General features: G+C 40.0%; 1 protein-coding gene across 6 annotated transcripts in view; it reads right to left on the bottom strand.

The window, feature by feature from the left end:
- Positions 1-21,534, bottom strand: part of TTC28 (tetratricopeptide repeat domain 28) — a 635,539-nt gene that overhangs the window by 180,143 nt on the left and 433,862 nt on the right. For all 6 annotated transcript variants that reach the window (XM_047827138.1, XM_047827139.1, XM_047827140.1 and 3 more), the window contains one exon: positions 4,030-4,537. In XM_047827138.1, coding sequence (XP_047683094.1) covers positions 4,030-4,537 — 508 coding nt within the window. The remainder of the gene's footprint in view (positions 1-4,029; positions 4,538-21,534) is intronic.

Below are 21,534 nucleotides of genomic sequence, written 5' to 3'. Positions count from 1 at the left end.
AAAGTAGCAGAGGAAGGAAAAATATAATGAAATCCACATTTAGGTATATTTCAGTTAAACTGCTAAAAACCAAAGTAGAGAAAATCTTGAAAGCAATCAAGAAAGAATTAGCACATGCTCTACACACTTTCAATTCTACTGACATATCATCAAAATAATAGTGACCAAAAAACAATGGAAAGACTACTTTAAACTGCTTTTTTTAAAAAATCCATCAACCTAGAATTCTGTATCCACCAAAAATATCCTTCAAGAACAAAGGTGAATAAAGACATTTTAAAGTAAGTAAAAATGAAAAGAATTCATTACTAGCACACCTGCACTACAAGAAATGCTACATGAAGTTCTTTAGACTGAAGATAAATGATACCAGATGGAAACTCGGATCTCTACGAATGACCGCAAGTACCACAAATGATAAATAAGTGCGTAAACAGAAAAGATATTTCCTCTTAATTCTTTAATATAACTGTATAGAACAAAAAAACACACTGTATTGTGAAGTTTACAAAGAATATAGACATAGTAATATATGTGACAACTACAGCATAAAGAACAGTTTCAATGGGTTTATAAAGTTGTGAGGCGCTTACATTTTAAGGGAAGTGGTATGGTATTAGCTGAAAGTAGATTGTGAAAATTTAAGGATAATATAACGCAATCTTAGAGCAACCACTAAAATAAATGCAAAGGGGTAGAGCTAAAAAGCAAATAGACAAGTTAAAATAAAACCTATCTGATTAAATTAACCACAGATTGTAGGAAAGGAAGAACAGAAAACAAAATATAAATGGGACAAACAGAAAACCAACAGTAAAATGACAGACCTAAATATAACATCAATAATGACATTAAATGTTAAACGAGTGAAATTCTCTAATTAAGAGGCCATAATTGTCAAAATCAATAAAAAAGCAAAATCAAACTAGATGTTATCTGCAGTTAACAAACTAAAGACACAGATTAAATAGAAAGTAAAGAGATGGAAAAAGATGGACCATACAAACAACAGGTATAAGAAAGTAGCAGTGAGTATATTTGTAGCAGATAAAGTAGACTTCAAGACAAAAAGGTATGACCATTGACAAAAAAAGAACTATTTCATAATGATAAAAGGGTCAATCTGTCAGGAAGACAAACACACAAATGAACATTTGTCCAATGACAGAATTTCAAAGTCTATGAGGCCATGTTTCACAGAAGCAAATGGAGAAACAGACAAGATCACAATAATAATTGGAGATTTAACAATCTCCTTAGCAATTGACAAAACATATAGACAAAATAAGAAAGAAAGAAAGAAAGAAAGAAAGAAAGAAAGAAAGAAAGAAAGAAAATCAAAACAAAGATGACCTGAGCAGCACCATCACCACTGTGACTGACATCTATGACATTACATCCGTTGAAATCCTACGAAGTATGTTTTCTGACCACAATGAAATTAAGCTAAATTTAAAAATAAATAAACTAAATTTGATGATAATAATGTGTCTAGGAAAATCCAAAATATTTAAAATTAAATAAGCCATCTAGGAGGTAAAGAGAAATCACAAATGATCCTAGAAAATATTTTAAGTTCAGTGAAGATAAAAACATACTCTGGTAAAAATTATTACATGCAGGTAAAGCAGTGTTTAAAGAAATTTTATATTTTTAAATGCTTGTATTAAAAAGAAGAAAGGTCAAGGTCAATCACCTGAGGTTTGACTTTAAGAAGCTAGCAAAGGGCGCCTGGGTGGCGCAGTCGGTTAAGCGTCCGACTTCAGCCAGGTCACGATCTCGCGGCCCGTGAGTTCGAGCCCCGCGTCGGGCTCTGGGCTGATGGCTCAGAGCCTGGAGCCTGTTTCCGATTCTGTGTCTCCCTCTCTCTCTGCCCCTCCCCCGTTCATGCTCTGTCTCTCTCTGTCCCAAAAATAAATAAACGTTGAAAAAAAAAAAAATTAAAAAAAAAAAAAAGAAGCTAGCAAAGTAAGTAGCAAGAAGAAAATGATAAAAAAGAAACCAGAAATAAGTGAAATAGAAAAGAGACAACAAGCAATAAAAAAATTAACAAAAGCAAAACTCAGTTCTTCAAAAAGATCAAGAAAACTGATAAATCTCTAAGTAGAATGATCCAGAAACGGGGGCGAGAGGGGGGGGGGGTGGTGAGGTGGTTTTCAGGTACAAAATACAAACTACCAATAACAAAACTGAAAGAGAGCACCTCACTAGATAGCCTACAAGCACTAAAAGGAAAATAAGAAAATATTATGAACAACTTAATGTCACTAAATTCAACACTTAGATGAAACGAGCAAAGTCTCTGGAAAATACAACTTATCAAACCTGACACAAGATGATAAAGAAAATCTGAATGGTCAATTTGAACAGCCTTCTAAACTCCAGGTTCCAAGCCCTCCAATCTATCCTACGTGCCACTCACTTGCCTTCCTTAAATATCTAGTCTATCTTCTTACTCCTACGTTTCAAAGCCCTCAGGAGTTTCTGCTAGCGTATCTCTTGCCTAGTTTTCATACTCATCTGCCATCCTCTAGTGTATTCCTGAAGGGTACTCTGCCACCGTCCTTCAGACATGCCAATCCATTCTTTTACATATATGCCTTCCCATCAATGCCATCTCATTCCTGGCCAAATCTCACCTGTTATTCAAGGTGTAAAGAGGTCTATAATCTCCTCCAAGAAGTTTCCAGGCTATTCCCAGCCCTTGGGGTCTTCCTTCTTGCAATTTCACGGAAACGCCAGCATCACTAATACTGTCTTGTAGAGAAGCCACTGTTGCCCTATGTGTTTGTCTTATTTTCCCTACTAAATTGTAAGTTCTTTGAGGGCAAAGTTTTTTTTTTTTTGTAACATTTCTATCCCTAGGGCAACTATTCCAGGATTCAACACTGAGTAATGATTCAATAAATACTTGCAATCTATTGAATGAATATATAATGCCAAGAGCTTATTTCTACAGTTCTTATCAGACTCTCTAGACTCTCATTCGGATCTCGATACTATCTTCAGAGTAATCTCCAGGGATCTGCCAGACATTTTCTAACAACTATATTCAGGAAACATATGGTTACAATAAGCAGAGGTAGAGGTGACGGAGGAGTGCTAAAATTATATAAATAGACAAGGGGGTGCCTTGGTTTTGTAGGTCATAAGAAAAGGGGGCTGAGTTTTACCTTCCGCTGCTACTAATACCTGATAAACATACACTAGTAGCAATAAGGCGACATTCTCCTTGTCCTCTCCCTGCCCCGAGTCCATGTGGACACAGAACAAACAATGGGACTCAGGGATGAGTTCAGCTCATACTTGCAAATGCATCTGTTCCCTCCATTCATCGTGTACCCACATCTGTTTGAGTAGAAACAAGGTAACAGTGTCTTCTAAAAAGCAGCCAGTTACCAATACTTACTGTCTCTCACCATGACATATAAATTCCACCAAATTTATGTCTTAATTATAACCAAGTACTATCAAACAGTGACTGCAAATCTAACTTATTTAAATAGATCTTTCAAAAATAATTTTGCATTTACACTAAAACTAGCAGCGTCATTTGTGAATACACACACTTTTGAGGAAAAAATACGGTTTCCTGTGGCATTAAAGTCACCCAGTAAAGAAATCCCTTTAAACAAAATTCTTCTCAAATTCCCTTCCATTGATGACTTCCTAGCAGCTTCTCTTTCATTTAAAGCAAACATAGCTTTTATATCCTGATTTCATTCTCTTTCTCTCTAATTAGATAAATCTGGTTGCTCTTCTCTCTAAACAGATTACAAGGTTGGGGTGTTTTGTTTTTCCAGTATTCAGAATTCTAATCCTTGCAGCACTGTGATGGCAGGAAGGACCGTGTGATTTAGACCAGGCAGGCTCTAAGGAAATATATCTAAAAGAAATACACAACACACACAATGCGGAGATTCTTTTGACTACAAACACACAGATTCCTGTAAGAGATAGTGGGCTACCTCAGCTATTTCCAGCCCCAAGGCGTTGACCCTGAAATCCCGCAAGCAATCCTGTCCTTACCCAGATTGGAGGACGCTCGCCCCTCTGCAGCCCGGTCCTTGAGATCTTCAGCAATGCCCAGCTGCTGCTCATGGTACTGTTTAGCTCTCTCCAAATCCTGCATGCACCTGGCAGCATGGCCCAGGCCGGCATAGGCCCGCATCTCAATGGCCTTCTCCATCAACTCCTGTGCCAGCTCCAGCACATAGTTGTGATAAGACATGGCCTTGTCAAAGTTTCTCCTGTAGTGATAGGCACTGCCCAGGTTGCTGTAGGCCCGGGCCTCTTCTCGCTTGTTCCCCAGGTCCTTGGCTATCTTCAGATGCTGCTCATGGCACTGCACAGCGTTCTCAAAGTCACCCATGGCAATATACACAGCTCCCATGTTGCCAAGTTCTCGGGCCTCCGAAAGCTCATCTTTGGATTGCTTGGCAAGAAGAACACACTGCTTGTGACTGGCCAGTGCATTGGGGTAGTCACCAATGGCTGTGTACACGTGGCCCAGACTGCTCAGGGCTGATGAAGCTGCCTGGATGGGGAAAGGATAAAGAGAGAATGAAAAGCACATCAGAAAGTGGCTTTGGCTTGTTTTAGCAGATAAAACGTTCAGGGTTTGCCTGTGACCATCCAACTCAACTCCTAATGGTGTTTCTATCAGTGGGCTGCAGACCTGTGCACAACTGAAAAAGAGCCCATCCAAACAGCAAGTTCCTAATAAAAGACAACTGTAGTTTAATCAGTAACTTTTAATACCTAATCTCATAGAAACATAGAAAAAGGCTGTGTTCCATATAACCTTCATTTTCGTTTAAAGACTTATTGACATTTCTAGTATTCTGCTATAACTCTGTTAATGGCCACTAACCTCTGTAGTGTAAGAAAATGTTGAGGAAAACCAGAATTAATTATGACATATAATATAGCCGAGGAAATTCATGAAAAATCCATGCTTGGGTCTTTGCATTCCTGGGCATTTCTCTAATGCTTTCTGCCAAAGCAAATGGATAGATTAGTGGTAAGGGAGATGTTTAGGATGATGATTGATAATTTTGTGACTCGGAACCCACTGGCGGATCCTGTTCTCTTATCTTTTTGTTCCCTCAGTGGGACTTTACCAGTGCTGATTACCACGGAGGGCTTAGATTTGGACAAACCCCAGAGGAAAAAATGGGTGGTTCCAACCTAGGCCTCTAACTGGGGGGGGGGGTCCCCATCTGGCCTCACCACCTCTTTTCAGGCCCACACTGACTCTTCCAGCTTTGTTCCTCATGCCTAGAGGCTCTTCTGACCCTGGCCTCTGTGCACAAAGATGCTATATTCCTCGTCTCCTCACAATGCTGGCCTCACCTGTGGTTCTTGTGTAAAGAAAAGTACATGAGCCTTTTTTGTCTTAAAGGTTTCAGAAAAGGACTGTATGTTGATAGAGTGAACCCAATAAGGACAACAAAAACAACAAAAGAGTTACAAGGGTTCTGGAATCTTCCCCAAGTGTATATAGTCTTGGATTCTAGGTCTTTGGTTTCTAACTCCTTTGCAGAGACATAAAAGGGAAGTTACACTGGGCTTTTTCTAACCTCCTTATTTTTTTAATTGCTAATAATTAAGTTTTTATTTAAATTCCAGTTAATGAACATAGAGTGTAATATTCGTTTCGGGTGTAGAATTTAGTGCTTCGACACTTCCGTACGACACCCGGTTATATGCTCATCACAAGTGCCCTTCTTAATCCCATCACCTGTTTAACCCATCCCCCACCCACCTTTTGATTCTACAAGTTGGAGACTTGCCTACCCTTCCCTTCGTTCATACTGTGCCTACAGCTAAACCCATGTATCCTCCTTTCTTCATAATGAACCCTCTTCTCGACAGGAGCATGTGATCCCGGCAGAACCAAGGGTGTGCTCAGTCACAGGTAGGCAAATGATTTCCACTAGGGCCCCAAGGCTAGGGAATAACAAGGAAGCAAAGCTGTCCCACCTGGAGTAAGGGTATTTCTTTATGAGATGTGTTCTTCATACACTTCAGAACACTTTTATTAATATTTTATGAAGTGAGTGATTTGCCACTCTATTTCTTTGCCTGCGAAATAGCAGTTCTTGATCAAAATCACTCAAGCACTGACCACCATAAAGAATGGTGTTTGCAAATTGTGTATTTGCAAAAGGGTTCCATACCATTTTAAGTTGCTTTTATCATTTCACGGATGTTCCAACAAAGAGATTTGGGAAAACAGAGGGGAAATAAATACTTAGAAATTTACTTTTTTGGGTTTTTCTCTGAGTAGAGAAGAGCACAAATGATTCCAGAGAGGTCACAATGCTGCAGTAGTGTGTTTCTAGCAGGAGCAGCAATGACGTCACCAAAGAGCACACCACTTGGACATATCCTGGTCTCAGCTTCCCACTTGAGGAGTCTCTTTGGGACAAGGTTAGAAGTGCACATCAGCACATTGCACACGGGCCTTTCTGCTGCCCACAACTCCCCTCCCCCCACCCAACAGTCTCCTTTTCCTCCTTTGCTGCAGGCCCAGGGACTCAGAGCCTCTTTCCTCTTCTTCTGTAATGGGTCCTCCCACCTCACTCTCTGGGGTTCTCCACCCAAGCCTGGTTAAGGAGCAGAACACAGTCCACTAACCCTCCTACCTAGAAATCTTTGTTGCACACAGATTTTTCACTAAAGAGCTAGTGTAACTTAGAATCAGACACACTTGGGGTGCTTGGGTGGCTCAGATGGTTAAGTGCCCAACTTTTGATTTCAGCTCAGGTCATGATCTCATGGTTCATGGGATCAAGCCCCGCGACAGGCTCTGCACTGGCAGTGTGGAGCCTGCTTGGAATTCTCTTTCTCTCCTTCTGTCTCTGCCCCACCCCCTCTCACATTATCTGTCTCTCAAAATAAAGAAACTTCAAAAAAGAAAAAAAAAAAAAGAGAATCAGACACATTTGATTTAAAACTGTACTGCCCATTACTAGCTCTGGGACCTTTAGAAACTTAACTGCTCTGAGGTGAGCCTCAGTTTTCCAGACAGTTCTAGGTCCCAGCAGTGCACCAGGAATTGAGTGTTTTCAAACTCAGCCATGAGCCTCCGTCAAATGTAAAAAACATAAATAATTCACTAGATAATTCCAAATCGTAGATCTGGTTGGAGGCAATGAGCCCTCAAACACTGCAGGGGATGGACTTTATAAGGCCTGGGGCAGGCACAACACCCCAGGCATCTCTGATCCTAGGAACTTCCAGCTTATGGCAAATGATAGCCACGGGATCTCCTGCTTCTGATTTTCATTTCTCTAAATGCTACGGAGACACAGGAGCTCCATGGCTGAAGTTCTCTGAACATAAGGAAAGGGAGTATTGGGCATTACCCCTCTGGGGTGTGGGAAAATGAGGGAAGGACTACTATATTCGCTCTTCCTGGGGCACCCTCCAGTTACTAGGCAGCGCCATCAGGCTGCGGCTCTCCATGGCAGGTGTCCCGGAAACCAGCATCTCTAGAAAGGATAATATAATTTATGAAGCACACATCACAGCCTCTGAAATTAGAGAGGCAGTCTTGATGCAATATAAGGATGGAACAGGATTTAGTCAGAAGCCCTGGCTGTGTAACCCCGAGAAGTCACTTGACTCCTTCATCCAGATTTCCTTTATATGTAAATTGGACTGATAAGGACAGTGTACATACTTTCCAAGGCAAGGATGGGGACAGATGAAGCAGTGCATGTGAGTGTCCTGCAGAAACCATAAAGTTCTCTGTGAGTGCATCACTAAGGTGTGGATGGATGGTTTACGACTGCAAGCTGGCTGGGCGAAGCTCTGTCACCTAGCAGAAGCCAGTAATGGCAACTGAAAACATCAGTCATTATGACCAAACAACTATATTCCTATCAGTTGCCACAGGAAATAAAGTCCAGTGTTTTACAGCCCTTGGGCAAATAACATGGGATGATATTTATCAGCTAAGTGAATTACAAATTAATCACTTGTCTTTGTTCCTGTTCCTGTAGAATAAGCTTAGATCTGAAACATGGTTTCGGGCTGTTAACGAGAATCTGAAGATCCACCCTCTATGGGGAATCACAGGCCCCACCTCAAGCAGATGCTACATTTGCCACTAAGGTTCACACTGCCTTTGTAGATTAATCTCTTTGAGATTTTTGTGCTAGAATAGCAGCAGCTGCTTCCCACAGTGGAAACATTTTGGAACATCTGTATTTGAATACTAAAATGCACACAAACAGTTATGCTAACAAACTATCTGGTTGGGATAAGACAATACTTTTCTCTTTCTACAGGATATAAATTACTCATGTTCCTGCCAAAGCATGATATCAGCTGTAGACATAGCACACAGGAGTCCTCACCCTTTGCTCTGTGACCTGAATATTTGCAGAAGAACCACATCTGACAAGTCTGTTTCATGAGACTAAAGAAGGAAATTTGCTCATACATTTTCAAACCACCTTTAAACTTTTAGCTTGAGCATAAAATAGAGAAAGTTTAAACTACCCAAACTATAACCACATTGATAACATGACCATTAAAGATTATTTTATTTTACTTTATTTTCCATTAAAGATTATTTTAAAGCCTATGATTGTTTTCCTTCACATCTAGCAATCCCCCCCAACTCTTACTGTATGTATTTTTCATATGGGTTATATTTTGTGGGGAGATTAACTGCACATACAAAGAATACTGCAGGTAGTTTCTTAAAGGGGTAAATACAGGGGCACCGGGGTGGCTCAATCAGTTAAGCGACCGACTTGGGCTCAGGTCATGATCTCAGGGTTTGTGAGTTCGAGCCCGGCATCGGGCTCTCTGCTATCAATGCAGAGCCTGTTTTGGATGCTCTGTCTCCCTCTCTCTGCCCCTCCCCTGCTTGCTCTTGCACGCTCTCTCTCTCAAAAATAAACATTAAAAAAAAGGGGGGGGGAATACACTAGCTAGTACCAGAAATGTGGTTTTTCTTCTTTACTGACTAAATCCACATGCACCTTGTATTCCATGCCTGCGAGTTCAGCATCCACAATCCCAAGGTCCTAGGTTAACCCACTACAACCCAAGAGGGAGAGCGATGTAGAAGAAAAGGGACAGACTCTCAGATCAGGCACACACAGGTTCAATGACAAACTGTGTGATGCTGCACAAGTTATGTGACGTCTTTGAGCCCCAGTTTCCTTGTCTGTAAAATGGGACAATACCTTCCAGTGCTGTGGTAAGTACTAAATAAAAAGTTTAAAGATGTGGTAGAAAATGACCAGAAAATAGAACATGAAGTTATGTCACCAGAACTACAAAGACAACACAAGACACTTGCCCCATTGATGGTAAGATGTATAATCATTTTCATATACTGAAGCGCATTACTCATATTCTTCTTCAAATGTAGGCATGAGAAAATTCGCCCTTTACCCAGGGGTATTCTAGAATCATTGGCACATCCAACACTTAATATTGCTAAAAGCACTTTACTTCAAGTGGTCAAAGCTGACACAGACATTGGCATATTTAGGGTCTGTCGGTTGATTTGTTCATCTTTTCGTCCATTCATGAAAAGTCTCTAGGCTTACATAAACATAGTCAACTAATTTTTGACAAAGGAGCAAAGGTAATTCAATGGATAAAGGATAGTCTTTTCAACAAAGGGTACTAGAGCAACCAGACATGCACATATGCAAAAAGGTCAACCTAGACGCAGACCTTACATCTTTAACACAAGCTGACTTGAAATGGCTCACAGATCAAAATGTAAAATGCAGAACTATAAAACTCCTAGAAGATAGCATGAGAGAAAATCTAGGGGACCTGGGGCTTGGCAATTGAATTTTCAGATATAAGACCAAAGGCATGACCCATGGGGGAAAAAAGTGATAAGTTGAACTTTATTTAAAAGTGCTATGTAGGGGCGCCCGGGGGCTCAGTCGGTTCAGCATCCAACTCTCGGTTTTGGTTCAGGTCATGATCTCACGGTTTCATGAGTTCAAGCCCCACACTGGGCTCTGCACTTACGGTGTGGAACCTGCTCGATATCCTCTCTCTCTCCCCCTCTCTGCCCCTCCCCTACTCATGCAGTGTATCTCTCAAATAAATAAATAAACGTAAAAAAAAAAAACTGCTCTGCAAAAGATACTGTTAAGAAAATTAAAAGATAAGCCATAGGGTGGGAGAAAATATTTGCAAAACACATATCTGACAAAAGGCTTGTATCCAAAATATGCAAACAAATAAACAAAACCTTAAAAGCTTAACAAAAAATTAAAAAAAAAACAATTTTAAAATGGGCAAAAGATCTGAATAGACACCCTCACCAAAGAAGATATAATGATGGCAAATAAGCATAAGAAAAGATGCTTCACATCATATGCTACCAGGGAATTGAAAATTCAAACAATGAGATAGCACTACACACCTATTAGAATAACTAAAATCCAAAAAACTAACAACACAGAATGCTGGTGAGGATGTGGAGCAACAGGAACTCTCATTTCATTGTTGGTAGGAATGCAAAATGGGACAGGCACTTTGGAAGCCAGTTGGGCAGTCTCCTACAAACTAAGCATATTCTTACCATATGATCCAGCAATCCTGCTCCCATGTACTGACCCTAATGAAATAAAAACTTATGTTCACACAAAAGCCTGCATATGAATTTATAATTACTAAAAACTGGAAGCAACCAAGACGTCCTCCAAAAGGTGAATGCATAAACCCTGGGACATCCTTACAATGGAATATTACTCAGTGCTGAAAAGAAAGGATGGTGCCACAAAGAGACATCCAGGAACCCTTAAATATACATTGCTTAATGAAAGAAGCCAGTCTGAAAAGGTTGCATACTGTATGATCCCAACTATTGACATTCTGTAAAAGGCAAAACTACAGAAAAAGAAAAAAGAAAACAGGAAATCAGTGGTTGCAGGGAAAGAATGAATAAATAAGTGGAGTACAGAGAATTTTTAGGACAGTGAAACGCTTCTGCATGATACCTAAATGGTGGCCACAGGACACAATGCATTGTCAATAGGCTGTACAATACCAACAGTGAACCCTAATGTAAACGATGTGAACTGTGAACTTCAGCTGGCAATAATATACCGATATTGATTTGTCATTTGGTTTTTTTTTTTAATTTTTTTAACGTTTATTTATTTTTGAGACAGAGACAGAGCGTGAACAGGGGAGGGGCAGAGAGAGAGGGAGACACAGAATCTGAAACAGGCTCCAGGCTCTGAGCTGTCAGCACAGAGCCCGACGCGGGGCTCGAACTCACAGACCGTGAGATCATGACCTGAGCCGAAGTCGGACGCTCAACCAACCAGCCACCCAGGCACCCCTGATTTGTCATTTGTAACAACTGTATCACACTAACACAAAATGTTAAGAATAGGGGAAACTGAGTGGAAGAGAGCAAGCAAGTGGGATCTCTCTGTACTATCTACTCAATTCTCTATAAATCTAAAAGTGCTCTACAAAATGAAGTCTATTAATTTAAAAATAAATAAATTGGGAGTTTTGCTCCTCTGAGGAGTGGATAATTCTGGGAAATGGTAACAGTATAAACAAAGGCATGACGTCTGACAGCGTGTGTAATTATTGGAGACCAAGAAGCGACTCAGACCTGGGAGTAGGGACAGTAGCTACAGGGGAGCAGGTATGGAGAAGTTCTATCTGCCCGTCAATTTGCAAAATCTAAAGCGTTTTCCATTTCCATGTATGTTGCTTCATTTGATCATTATGACAACTCTTTGAAGTGTGTTGTTATTATTATATACATTTGTGAGATAACACTAGATTCAAAGTGTTAACGTGACATGCCTAAAAGTATATAGTTAATAGCAAAACCAGGGTTCAGACCCACACACTTCAGACCCTAGTTCTCATGCTCATTTGACTACATTACAGTTGAGCCTCCACTGAGGAATTTACAATCCACCCAGTGAGGCAATAATGGCCACCAGTTTAAGCAGGGGGCTGACACGATCAGATCTGTACTTTCATGTATTTCCAGGAAACAGGTAAAAAGAGGGGAGATCAGTAGTCCCAACAACACAATGCTTCGCTGAAATAACAACCAGTTAGAATATAATAAGAATTACTTTAAGCACCGTTGATATTTAACTCAGTCTTTCGAGCTGTTCACAAATATTCTGGCTTCTCTCCTTCCAAGCAGGTAAGATTCACATCGCTGCCTACATGAAGTCGGGTGTGAGTGGCTACATGACCTTCTTTGGCCAATACATGTAATCACATCCAGGTGAAACTTTAGGAACAGTGGGTGCTTCACTGCGTCCTTTCTTCCTTTTGCCACACACTGCTTCACCAGGATTGAACTTCAAGTGACAAGCAGAGCAATATGGCACAGAGCCCTGGCTGACCCATAATGACTATGCACTGGGCACAAGAAAGGAATCTTTGTTGTTTTAAGCCACTGAGATTTGGGGATTTATTGTTATTATAGCATAAGCTGGCCTAGGCCTTATCAATATGATACTTAGCATAAATCAGTAATTTTCATGCTCTAGTCATCATAGTTAAAGTTAGCACTACCTAGTCATTCAATTATTTGAATTATCATGTTTCTGGATGATGAGAGTTTAGGCATTGACCAATTACCATAGGCTATGGATGTGGAAATTTTAGATATTTTTATAGAAAAACTAAATCTGAGAAGATTTAAGTACTAAAATCAGAACTTAGCTAATCTTCTTAAAAGCTTTCTTTAAAAAAATTTTTTTAATGTTTATTTATTTTTTGAGAAAGAGACACAGAGTGTGAGCAGGGGAGGGGTCTCAACCCAGAGACAAGTGCCTACTTGGTAATACTTTAGCCAAACTGCAGGCCTCTTTAGAGGGAATCAATAGCCACCCCAATAGAAAACTACAGAAACAGGAGACTGAATTCGGTTCTATGGGGTCTGTGCACTCCCTACAGTCTGAAATGACACACACTCTATTTAATAAGTGTACTGTAGCTTGAAAAGTTACCCTTATCAGCAACTGAGCTGATAAAGTAAGTCTGTGTAAAAGGTTAATGGTCATGATCACTCAGAGTGACCTACTCAACAGTCACACAAAACCAACTGGACAAAAATAATCAAAAGAAATTATTATCTGTATTATTGAGGACATTGTCCACGGTATCACCCAATGCCATCTTTTTAAAGACCAATGGAAACATTTCTTTCAGATTTCAATGCTTCTACCAAGGAGATGCTATGGTTTTATCTTTTTAAAAAACTGTGAATATTATAAGTGGTCAAATTTACCTTTTTGTTTGGATTACCAGGAAGCTTATGGCTCGACGCAGAGTTTCCCCAGACAGAATCCCCTAATATGTGTGGACTCTGTCCTGGCTTCAGCCTTATGACATAATCCTAATGCTCTCATTACTCTGATTTCCTCCCATATATGTTTTATGCCCTGCTCCCACAAATCCTTCTTGGATTTAAATAGAGAATAAAACAAATCAACAAAACACAAACAAAATAATTAAATACTGAAGCTGTTGGTAAGAAGAATGCTTCCTGAAAGGGGATCTCTAAGATTTGTGAACAGCCAACAGCCTGAGGAAGAGACTTAAATACCACCCAAACCGGCAAGTTTTAATTATATGGTCTTTGGGATTCTTCAATCATTTTTGTGCGTGTGTGCTCAATAATTGGTGCCAGCTTTATTATACTCAATCTAACTAGTTTGTCCCAATACCTAAAGCTAGGGTTGGAGGCCTGTTGTGCACTTGTTACTGAAAAGAAAAGAGGGTGGTTTGTGCACATCTGAATTCTTTCCACCACGTACTATGCCATAGTGGGAACAGTTGGTTTGAATCTATGACTCTGAGCTTAGAGAGTGGTTAGCAGTCATTACAGCTTCTCCATAGTAACCTGTCAGCCTTTTCTAATAGTGTGGGGCCAGAGGAGCTTTCATAACAATTATTTTTATCAAAATTATATTAGGGTTGGAAGAATAACACAGTGTCAGAAAGATCTATTACCTAGACCTAAGAGTTGCTATCACAGGTGATAAATTATTTATAATGCCCAGCATTAATACAGCAATGTTTTCGAACCAAGGATTTGTAAATGTCCTTTGCAGATGCAAATTAACAGATTAATAAGGAAACAAGCTTTCTTGTATGAGAAGCTGAGATGACAGATTAGCTATTAAGAGCAATTTATAGGTCATAAGATATGAAAGTTGGCAAGAAACACCACCTCGGCTGGCTCTATAAATAGTAAAACTGCATTTAGTTTCCCAGAGGTATCCTGTTAGACATTTTAATTATACCATAAAAACTGCCAGAATTTATAATGGTTTCATTTTTTTAAAAACTTGATGCTGCATGTAAACTTGATGCAATACAACAGGCATCTGTACTATGTGCTGTAACTGCCAAGTTGCAGCCTACGGAAGAGTGTGTGCTACTTCTCACGAAGGTCCTCAAGCGGTAAGGTCGATGCTGAACACCAGAGGAAAGAAATGCTACTTCCTAACATTTCCTCCAGGTAACTTAAGGATTCCTCTCCCTCCTTCAACATCCTAACACCTCCCACTGCAGCCCCATGCTATCCACCTAGAATGCTTTTTCCAAACAACTGTCTCCATTCTACATAGCTCTTGAGCCACGAAATGATGACCACGTAAAAATCCTAGAGTCTTGGTAGTCCTTTTAGGGAGCTGACTTTACCTTACTTCCTTGAAATAGTTAAGATCATTTTTGGAAACTTATTTCCCATTCTCAGTTTCACCTACATCTTCAGTTTTATTTGGGGGAGTGATAGGCAGATAACCTAGTCCCAAATAAGTTTTTAAATGACATAATCCACTCAAGTTTCTTATGCAATAATTTGACCTGGGTTAGGAGACATATTCTGCCAAAATGCTGTCTCAGTCCAATCAAAACTGTTCCATTCTACACTTGCCGGCCAACCTGACTTTGAGTAAGCTATAAAACATTGTTCTGTAGGGGGTTGGAGTGTACTCAGTCACCCTTTGAAGACAGTACTTACACTGAATCGTAAAATCTTGGCTTTGGCGGGGCAGGATATAACGGAGAAATTTGGAGAGAGAGACAGACAGAAAGCATGTATGTGTTCAAGCGCATATACAAGGGGCAGAAGAGACATTTCTTAGAGGGATGAAAGCCCAAGAAAGGACAGCTTATTTGCAGGGGCCAGCAGATAATGGTTTAAGCAAGAAATTTTTAAACTGGATGGAAAGGAGACCCCAGGGGTCCTGGAAATATGTTAGGAAATCAAGAAACAACTGAGAAGTTCTGCTACCACTCAGGAAGGAATATCAATACAGCCCGCTCACTGTAAAGGACAGGTCCTAATGCAGACTTAGACCTGAAATGCATGGCTTCTGACTGTTCAAGAATAAATGGCCCACAATCTCAGCTCTCTGTACATTTGCTCACTCCAGAAAATCCATTCTATTGCTGTTGGATGATTCCAAACTCAGATTTCTGAACAAGAGACGGAAAATTTTAGAGCTGGAAGAGATCACCGAATCCACCAGTTTTCAAACTTTCCTTAAAACAAATTACAAATATGTGTGATTTGTGTGATTAAAGTATACTTGTTTAGGTTAACTTGGACTAGGGTTTACTCTTCTCCCCAAGCATTAAGAGAATCGATGGCACCCTGAAGGATTCTGTACAGCAGAATTTGAAAACCACTTACCAATAAAACTCCAATGTCTTTTGATGTAGAAATTAAGGCCAAGTGATGTCAAGTACCTTGTCCAAGGGTCAACCCACTAAATGACCAGCAAGGGCAAGTCTAGAACCTAGGACTTCAGGTCCCCCCACTGGTACCTCCTCACTCTGCTTTGCAAAATCCCACCACGCCATCTCACAGTCACCTCAACCTCAAGCCCTCACTGCCTTTCCCAAGTCTCCTTCACTCTTGTGACTTCCATGATAAACAAAAGAAGTGGATGCTATCACTATTTCTTCCAACCAGTCAAAAGTTCAGCATTATCTATCATTCACTTTTCCCTGTCTTATGGCCCTCACATTCAGTGACCACCCAAGTCCAGCTTTATTAGATTTCTGAAATTATTATTACACTGGTTTTTATTTAATAATCTTTACTCTAATGCCAATGGTTTATATATGAGATCCACTTAGAATGAATTTCTGACAGTTTTATTTTAAATAATAAATATTATTCTTCAAAATTATGTGGCAGTGTTAACAGAAAAGGTTGGTGATACATTTTAAATACATGCTGCTTTTCTTTCTAAAATCCCAGCTGGCTATTCAGTGACAAATTCAATGGCAAACTTTAATTAAACTTTAGTAACTTTTCTAACAGCTACAGATTCTGTCTCCTGAATAATAATGGACTTAGCAATGCCAAGGTAATACAGTGATTAGAACTATCTAGGTTTGAATACTCTCTCTGCTGGCTATGTTCCCTTAAGGAAGTTATTGTCTCTGTCCTTGTTTCCTTATCTATAAAGTGGGGGTAACGATATCTGTCTCATGGGAGTGTTATAAGCAGTCATTTAAAGAGCTTAGAATTGTGCCTGGCATGTAACAAGTATTCAGTTACTGCTAGCTGTTATTACAGATGCTAAATACTAATAAAATTGAGTAAATTAGGTAATTTTAAAGTCATATATTTATATTCACTTAATCTGTTTTGTACATTTATTTAAAATTTAAATGCACTAAATTAGTGCCTTCCTTCATCTCTCTCATTATATTAATTTAAAAAACCTGAAAATGTCATTTCCCTTGTGTTGCATTTGTCACTGTTCCTTTGGCACAAAATTTATTTGGGCATGCAAGCACATAACATTCCTTTTTGGGAATCCCCAAAGAAAGGAGACATTACACCAAGATCTAAAAAAGGAACATAACACAGTCACTGAAGAAAACCAAAATTTTAATTAATATCCTAGCTTATTTTTTTAATATTAGCTTACTATACAAATATCCAAATTGACATTAAACATAGGTTACACTGATAGATAGAATTTCTAATTACAAGTATGATCAAAATTTTCACCATGTTAGTTTTTATGTTTGTTTTTCAGTGGTATGCTTGTTTTGGATGAAAGTGAACACCAGAAAACGTATTAAAGTTTCGAAGGAAATATGTTCTAAAGCAAAAAGAGATGATTCATATATTTTCTATTTAAAGCAATAAGAAAGGATGTAGGAAGGAGTGAAGGGGAAAGGAGCGTAGCAGGAGACAGGTTTAGATGCGGGCTTCTGGAAGCCGAGAGTTGTCTTATTCATCTCTGTAACTCCAGCCTCTAGCACACTGCGGGGCACTCAACAAACACTTGAAGAACAAAACTGATGGTCACTGGACTTGCGGTCTGCCCAAGGATATAAAGGAAGAAAATTCTATCCTCCAAAGTAAGAATGCCAGAATGAGTATGTGGTACCAGCACCTCTCTGTAAGCAAAATTGTGGTTCACTAAAACTTTCCTACTCAGGTGCCACCTTGGTGTTTGTCTATGCAGAAGTCATGAATCCCCCCCATATTCATCCGTGCCCTTCTTCTACTTGCTACTCCTCATCCTACCAGTCATATTCTTTTCTTGTTTTTAAATATTTATTTAGTTTTGAGAGAGTGCAAGTGGGGGAGGGGTAGAGAGAGAGGGACAGAGGGTCCGAAGTGGGTGCTGCACTGACAGGCTGACAGCAGCAAGCCTGATGTAGGGCTCAAACTCACCAACCACGAGATTATGACCTAAGCTAAAGTCAGACATTCAACTGACCAAGCCACCCAGGTGCCCCTCAATCAGTCATATTCTTGCTAAATCGTAGGAAATCTCCCTTTTACCTTCGCATTGTTCACATGAGACATAAAGGGATTAAACAGGAGCCACTATTATTTTTTGTTATTTTACTATTATATATATTACTATTCTTCCTAAGAATAATTATTATGGTACTCCAGATTAAAGTCTAGGAAAATTAGAAAAATTCAGATTCTTTCTGGGTGCCATTAAAATCTTTCTTAGAAAAAAAGTATGTCATAAGTATGACTACTATTCAGTGAGAGCGAGGCACGCCACATTTTGTCAATTCAAAGTTGTCATCAATTTAAGAAGCACTTTACAATAGGTACCACAAATAAAGGGACAACAGTGTTGCAATTCAACAATGACGGCATGCTTACTCATTGAATTTAAGATCATCCTGGTTTCGGAGATACTAAAATGTGAAAAAGAAATGTACATCTGTGAGTCAGTGAATTATGATGTATCGGGTGCTTTATTTACATTATCCCTAATCCCCACCAGCTATACGGTAGGAAATTTTACCTGCATTTTGCAGATGAGGAAACAGCATTAAGCAACTGGTTCAAAGTCAAATAAACAGCATGGTTTGGATTTATACCTAGGCCTACCAGACTGTAAATCTGAGTATTTCCATCAGGTTGCAATTCTTCCAGAAATCTCAGAGCAAAAACTGAAGAAGAAGGCAAAGGCACCGGTTCTGAAGAGGACTCATTATTACTGTTGTTTACAATCAGGTGCTTAGAAGAGCTTAGTGGGCAGGTGTTTCTAATTTTCCATATTTAATAAAAAATGGCTATTGTCCAACTGTATCACAAACTGGATACAGACCTGGAATTTTATTAAGACTGAGGGAGAAAACACCTGCAACAATTCTCCTACACTGTAGTAGCACCTTACAATTTTTTATTCCCTCTACCCTAGATAGAAAAATGACCTGTAGACATCTTCCAGTTTGCCAGCCTACCATGAGTCTAAAAAGAGATGTATTTTATTTGATTAATACTATCCTCAGGATTATATATAAATGTTGACATATAAAGTGAAAAGTTTAGAGAGTGTGCCAAGTCTAGGACTGGTTAATGTGTCTGGCGTGCCTGAAACATTCCAGAAAGTAGCTCCCAAACGTCTATAATTACAGACATTCAGAGGATAGGTTCTGATTCAGGTTTAAGTTTACTCTATGTAGGGACAGAGATGATTTTCCACAGTGGTATTGGGCTGTGAGTTCAGGCAGGACCATTTAAATGTCCCTTAGTAATGTATGTATGCTGGGAGCAGAACAGGAAAGAAGAATTAGCCCAACTCCTAGAATGGCAGCATCCATCTCCAGAAGGTTCTATTCAAAGTCTTATGGCATTAAAGAGAGACTACTGGAAAGTGTATCATTTTATGGAAACCACAGAAGCTTCTCTCTAAGAAAAAATCTGGGATTAGGAGTGGATTGGTTTACCTGGCTCCTAGTGAATGCTGAAAGGGGAGGTAATGATTGGGTCACCGCTACAGAGAGAAAGCACCAGGAGGGAGAAGGTGGAGCAGTGAGTGATGACACCTGGAATGACGCCCCCTTCCACACGGGGAGGGGGGGGATACAGACTCTTCCTGTTCTGGCTTCTCCCCAAGAAAGTAGCAGCACATTTTCCCCAGAATACACACATGTTGTATCATATCCGATTACAAGGCAAGTTTATTTTACTTACTTTTATGGCTCAGAAGAGGAAGAGAGAGGGAAGAAATAAGGAGAAAACCAGAGGATAAATAAAGTTTTGCTTCCAAGATCTAAGATTACTCTACTGGTAGTGACTCTCCAGGTACTTGCTTATGTACTTGTAACTTATGAAAAACAGGTAGAAATGCCAAAAAGGAGGCATTAAGTGACAGTAAGGATTAAGATGAACATATAGAAGGAATGAAAATTTTTAAAAATGGAAAGAAGTAAAAAAAAAAAAAACTAATACTAAAACATTAATCTATCACAAATTTCACTAATGTGAAAGTGTGACACCCGGAATTTAATTTAAAAGAAACAGAGAAACTTGCTTTGCATTCAAGGAGTTGCCCAAAAGACAGAACTTTTGATTTTTTTTTTTTTTTAGCCTCATTTTTAGTGTAACAAAATTAAACTTGCTGAACCGGTGATAAGAGGCAGAGGCCACTACCCACACAACCTCACTCTGGGCTCCGTTCAGGGATCTGCGTCTTTCCCAGCAGAATGCAGATGTGCCCAAGCGCGAGTTACACTCCCCCCTGGGATGCTTCCTCCTACCTCTTCTCTCTAACAAGATAAACAGTGGCCCTCAGACTTCTCATGGGTGCCATCAGAGGCAAAACCAGAGCAGTGCATTAAACATGCGTTGGGTACTTGAGAGCTGTGTGGTGATTAAGTCAGCTGGGGGCATCAAGGATGTGCTTCAGGGGGCTGGTAATAAGAAGCGGGGAGATATATTCATCATTGGATACTTAATAAAATCCTCTGCATAACAATGCCCACTGGGAATTCTAAGTAACTCGAGCATACTGTGAATAACAGCTGCATTCAAAGGAGCTGGGCCTCACCACAATGGCAGAATCTAGCCTGGCATTGCAGGCACTCTGCTTCCAGAAACATCAAGAAAACAAATGCTTTGCAAAACTACCAAAGGATAGCTACCATTGATTGATTCACTCGTTCATTCAACAAACTTCGGAGTGCTCACTATGTCCTGGGCCCTAGGGATAGAGAGTAAAATGAGAGAAGGCATCTGCCCAGCTTAGGAGACAGACAGGAAAAAAGTCAGTGCAATAGACCTCTGGGTGACTTGGGCAAATGGAAACCCCCAAGTTTCTCAACTTCTGGTCAGAAACCCCAGTAAAACAACAGTGAAAAAAAATTTTTTTTAAGCTGTAAGCCCATAAAAACAAGAAGATTGAGAAAGATGACAGCAGAGGAGAGAGATCCTCAAAAATTTGGAAGATGGAAAGCAGATGGACAGATGATAACTGATTCACTAGGACAGGAAGAACGGAAAGCAAACTGCCTGCAAGGAGGGGTGCCAAGTGCAGCTGCAGAACGCTGGAATGAGAGGGAATTGAGGCACTGAGGCTTCTGAAGTTCAGGGGAAGGGATTCAGAGCTGAAACACAGGATGGGATATAAGCTTATGTAAGAAGCAAGAAGCAGTTAGAGCCTAGATCTGCTTCCGCAACCTGGCAGAAGATGGAAACCTACTTTCTGCAGACATTTAGAGGTGAAGATAGAAATGAAAGGCTACAGGGCCACCTGGGTGGCTCAGTCAGTTAAGCGTCCGACCCCGGCTCAGGTCATGATCTCGCAGTCTGTGGGTTCAAGCCCCACTGTGTTGACAGCTTAGAGCCTAGAGGCTGCTTCAGATTCTGTGTCTCCCTCTCTCTGCCCCTCCCCTGCTCATGCTCTGTATCTCTCTCTCTCTCAAAAATAAATAAAGATTAAAAAAATTAAAAAGAAAAAAGAAATGAAACGCTACACTAAACCACAGGGAGATTGTGAAAATCTGCATTCTGAATGGTGAGATTCTTTTCACCGGACACCCCTCTCCATATCACAAGCCCCTTTGCTCTGCTCAGTTTCTTCTTTTAAAGACTTTTGTTGTTGTTGTTGCTTACTTATTTATTTTTGAGAGAGAGACAGAATGAGAAGAGGAGGGGCAGAGAGAGGGGGCACAGAGGATCCGAAGCAGGCTCTGTACTGACAGCAGAGAGCCCAAAGCAGGGCTCGAACTCATGAACCAGGAGATCATGACCTGAGCTGA

The sequence above is a fragment of the Prionailurus viverrinus genome, chromosome D3 (assembly GCF_022837055.1).
Source record: "Prionailurus viverrinus isolate Anna chromosome D3, UM_Priviv_1.0, whole genome shotgun sequence".
Lineage (NCBI taxonomy): Eukaryota > Metazoa > Chordata > Mammalia > Carnivora > Felidae > Prionailurus > Prionailurus viverrinus.
This window is presented reverse-complemented; position numbering and strand designations above follow the sequence as displayed.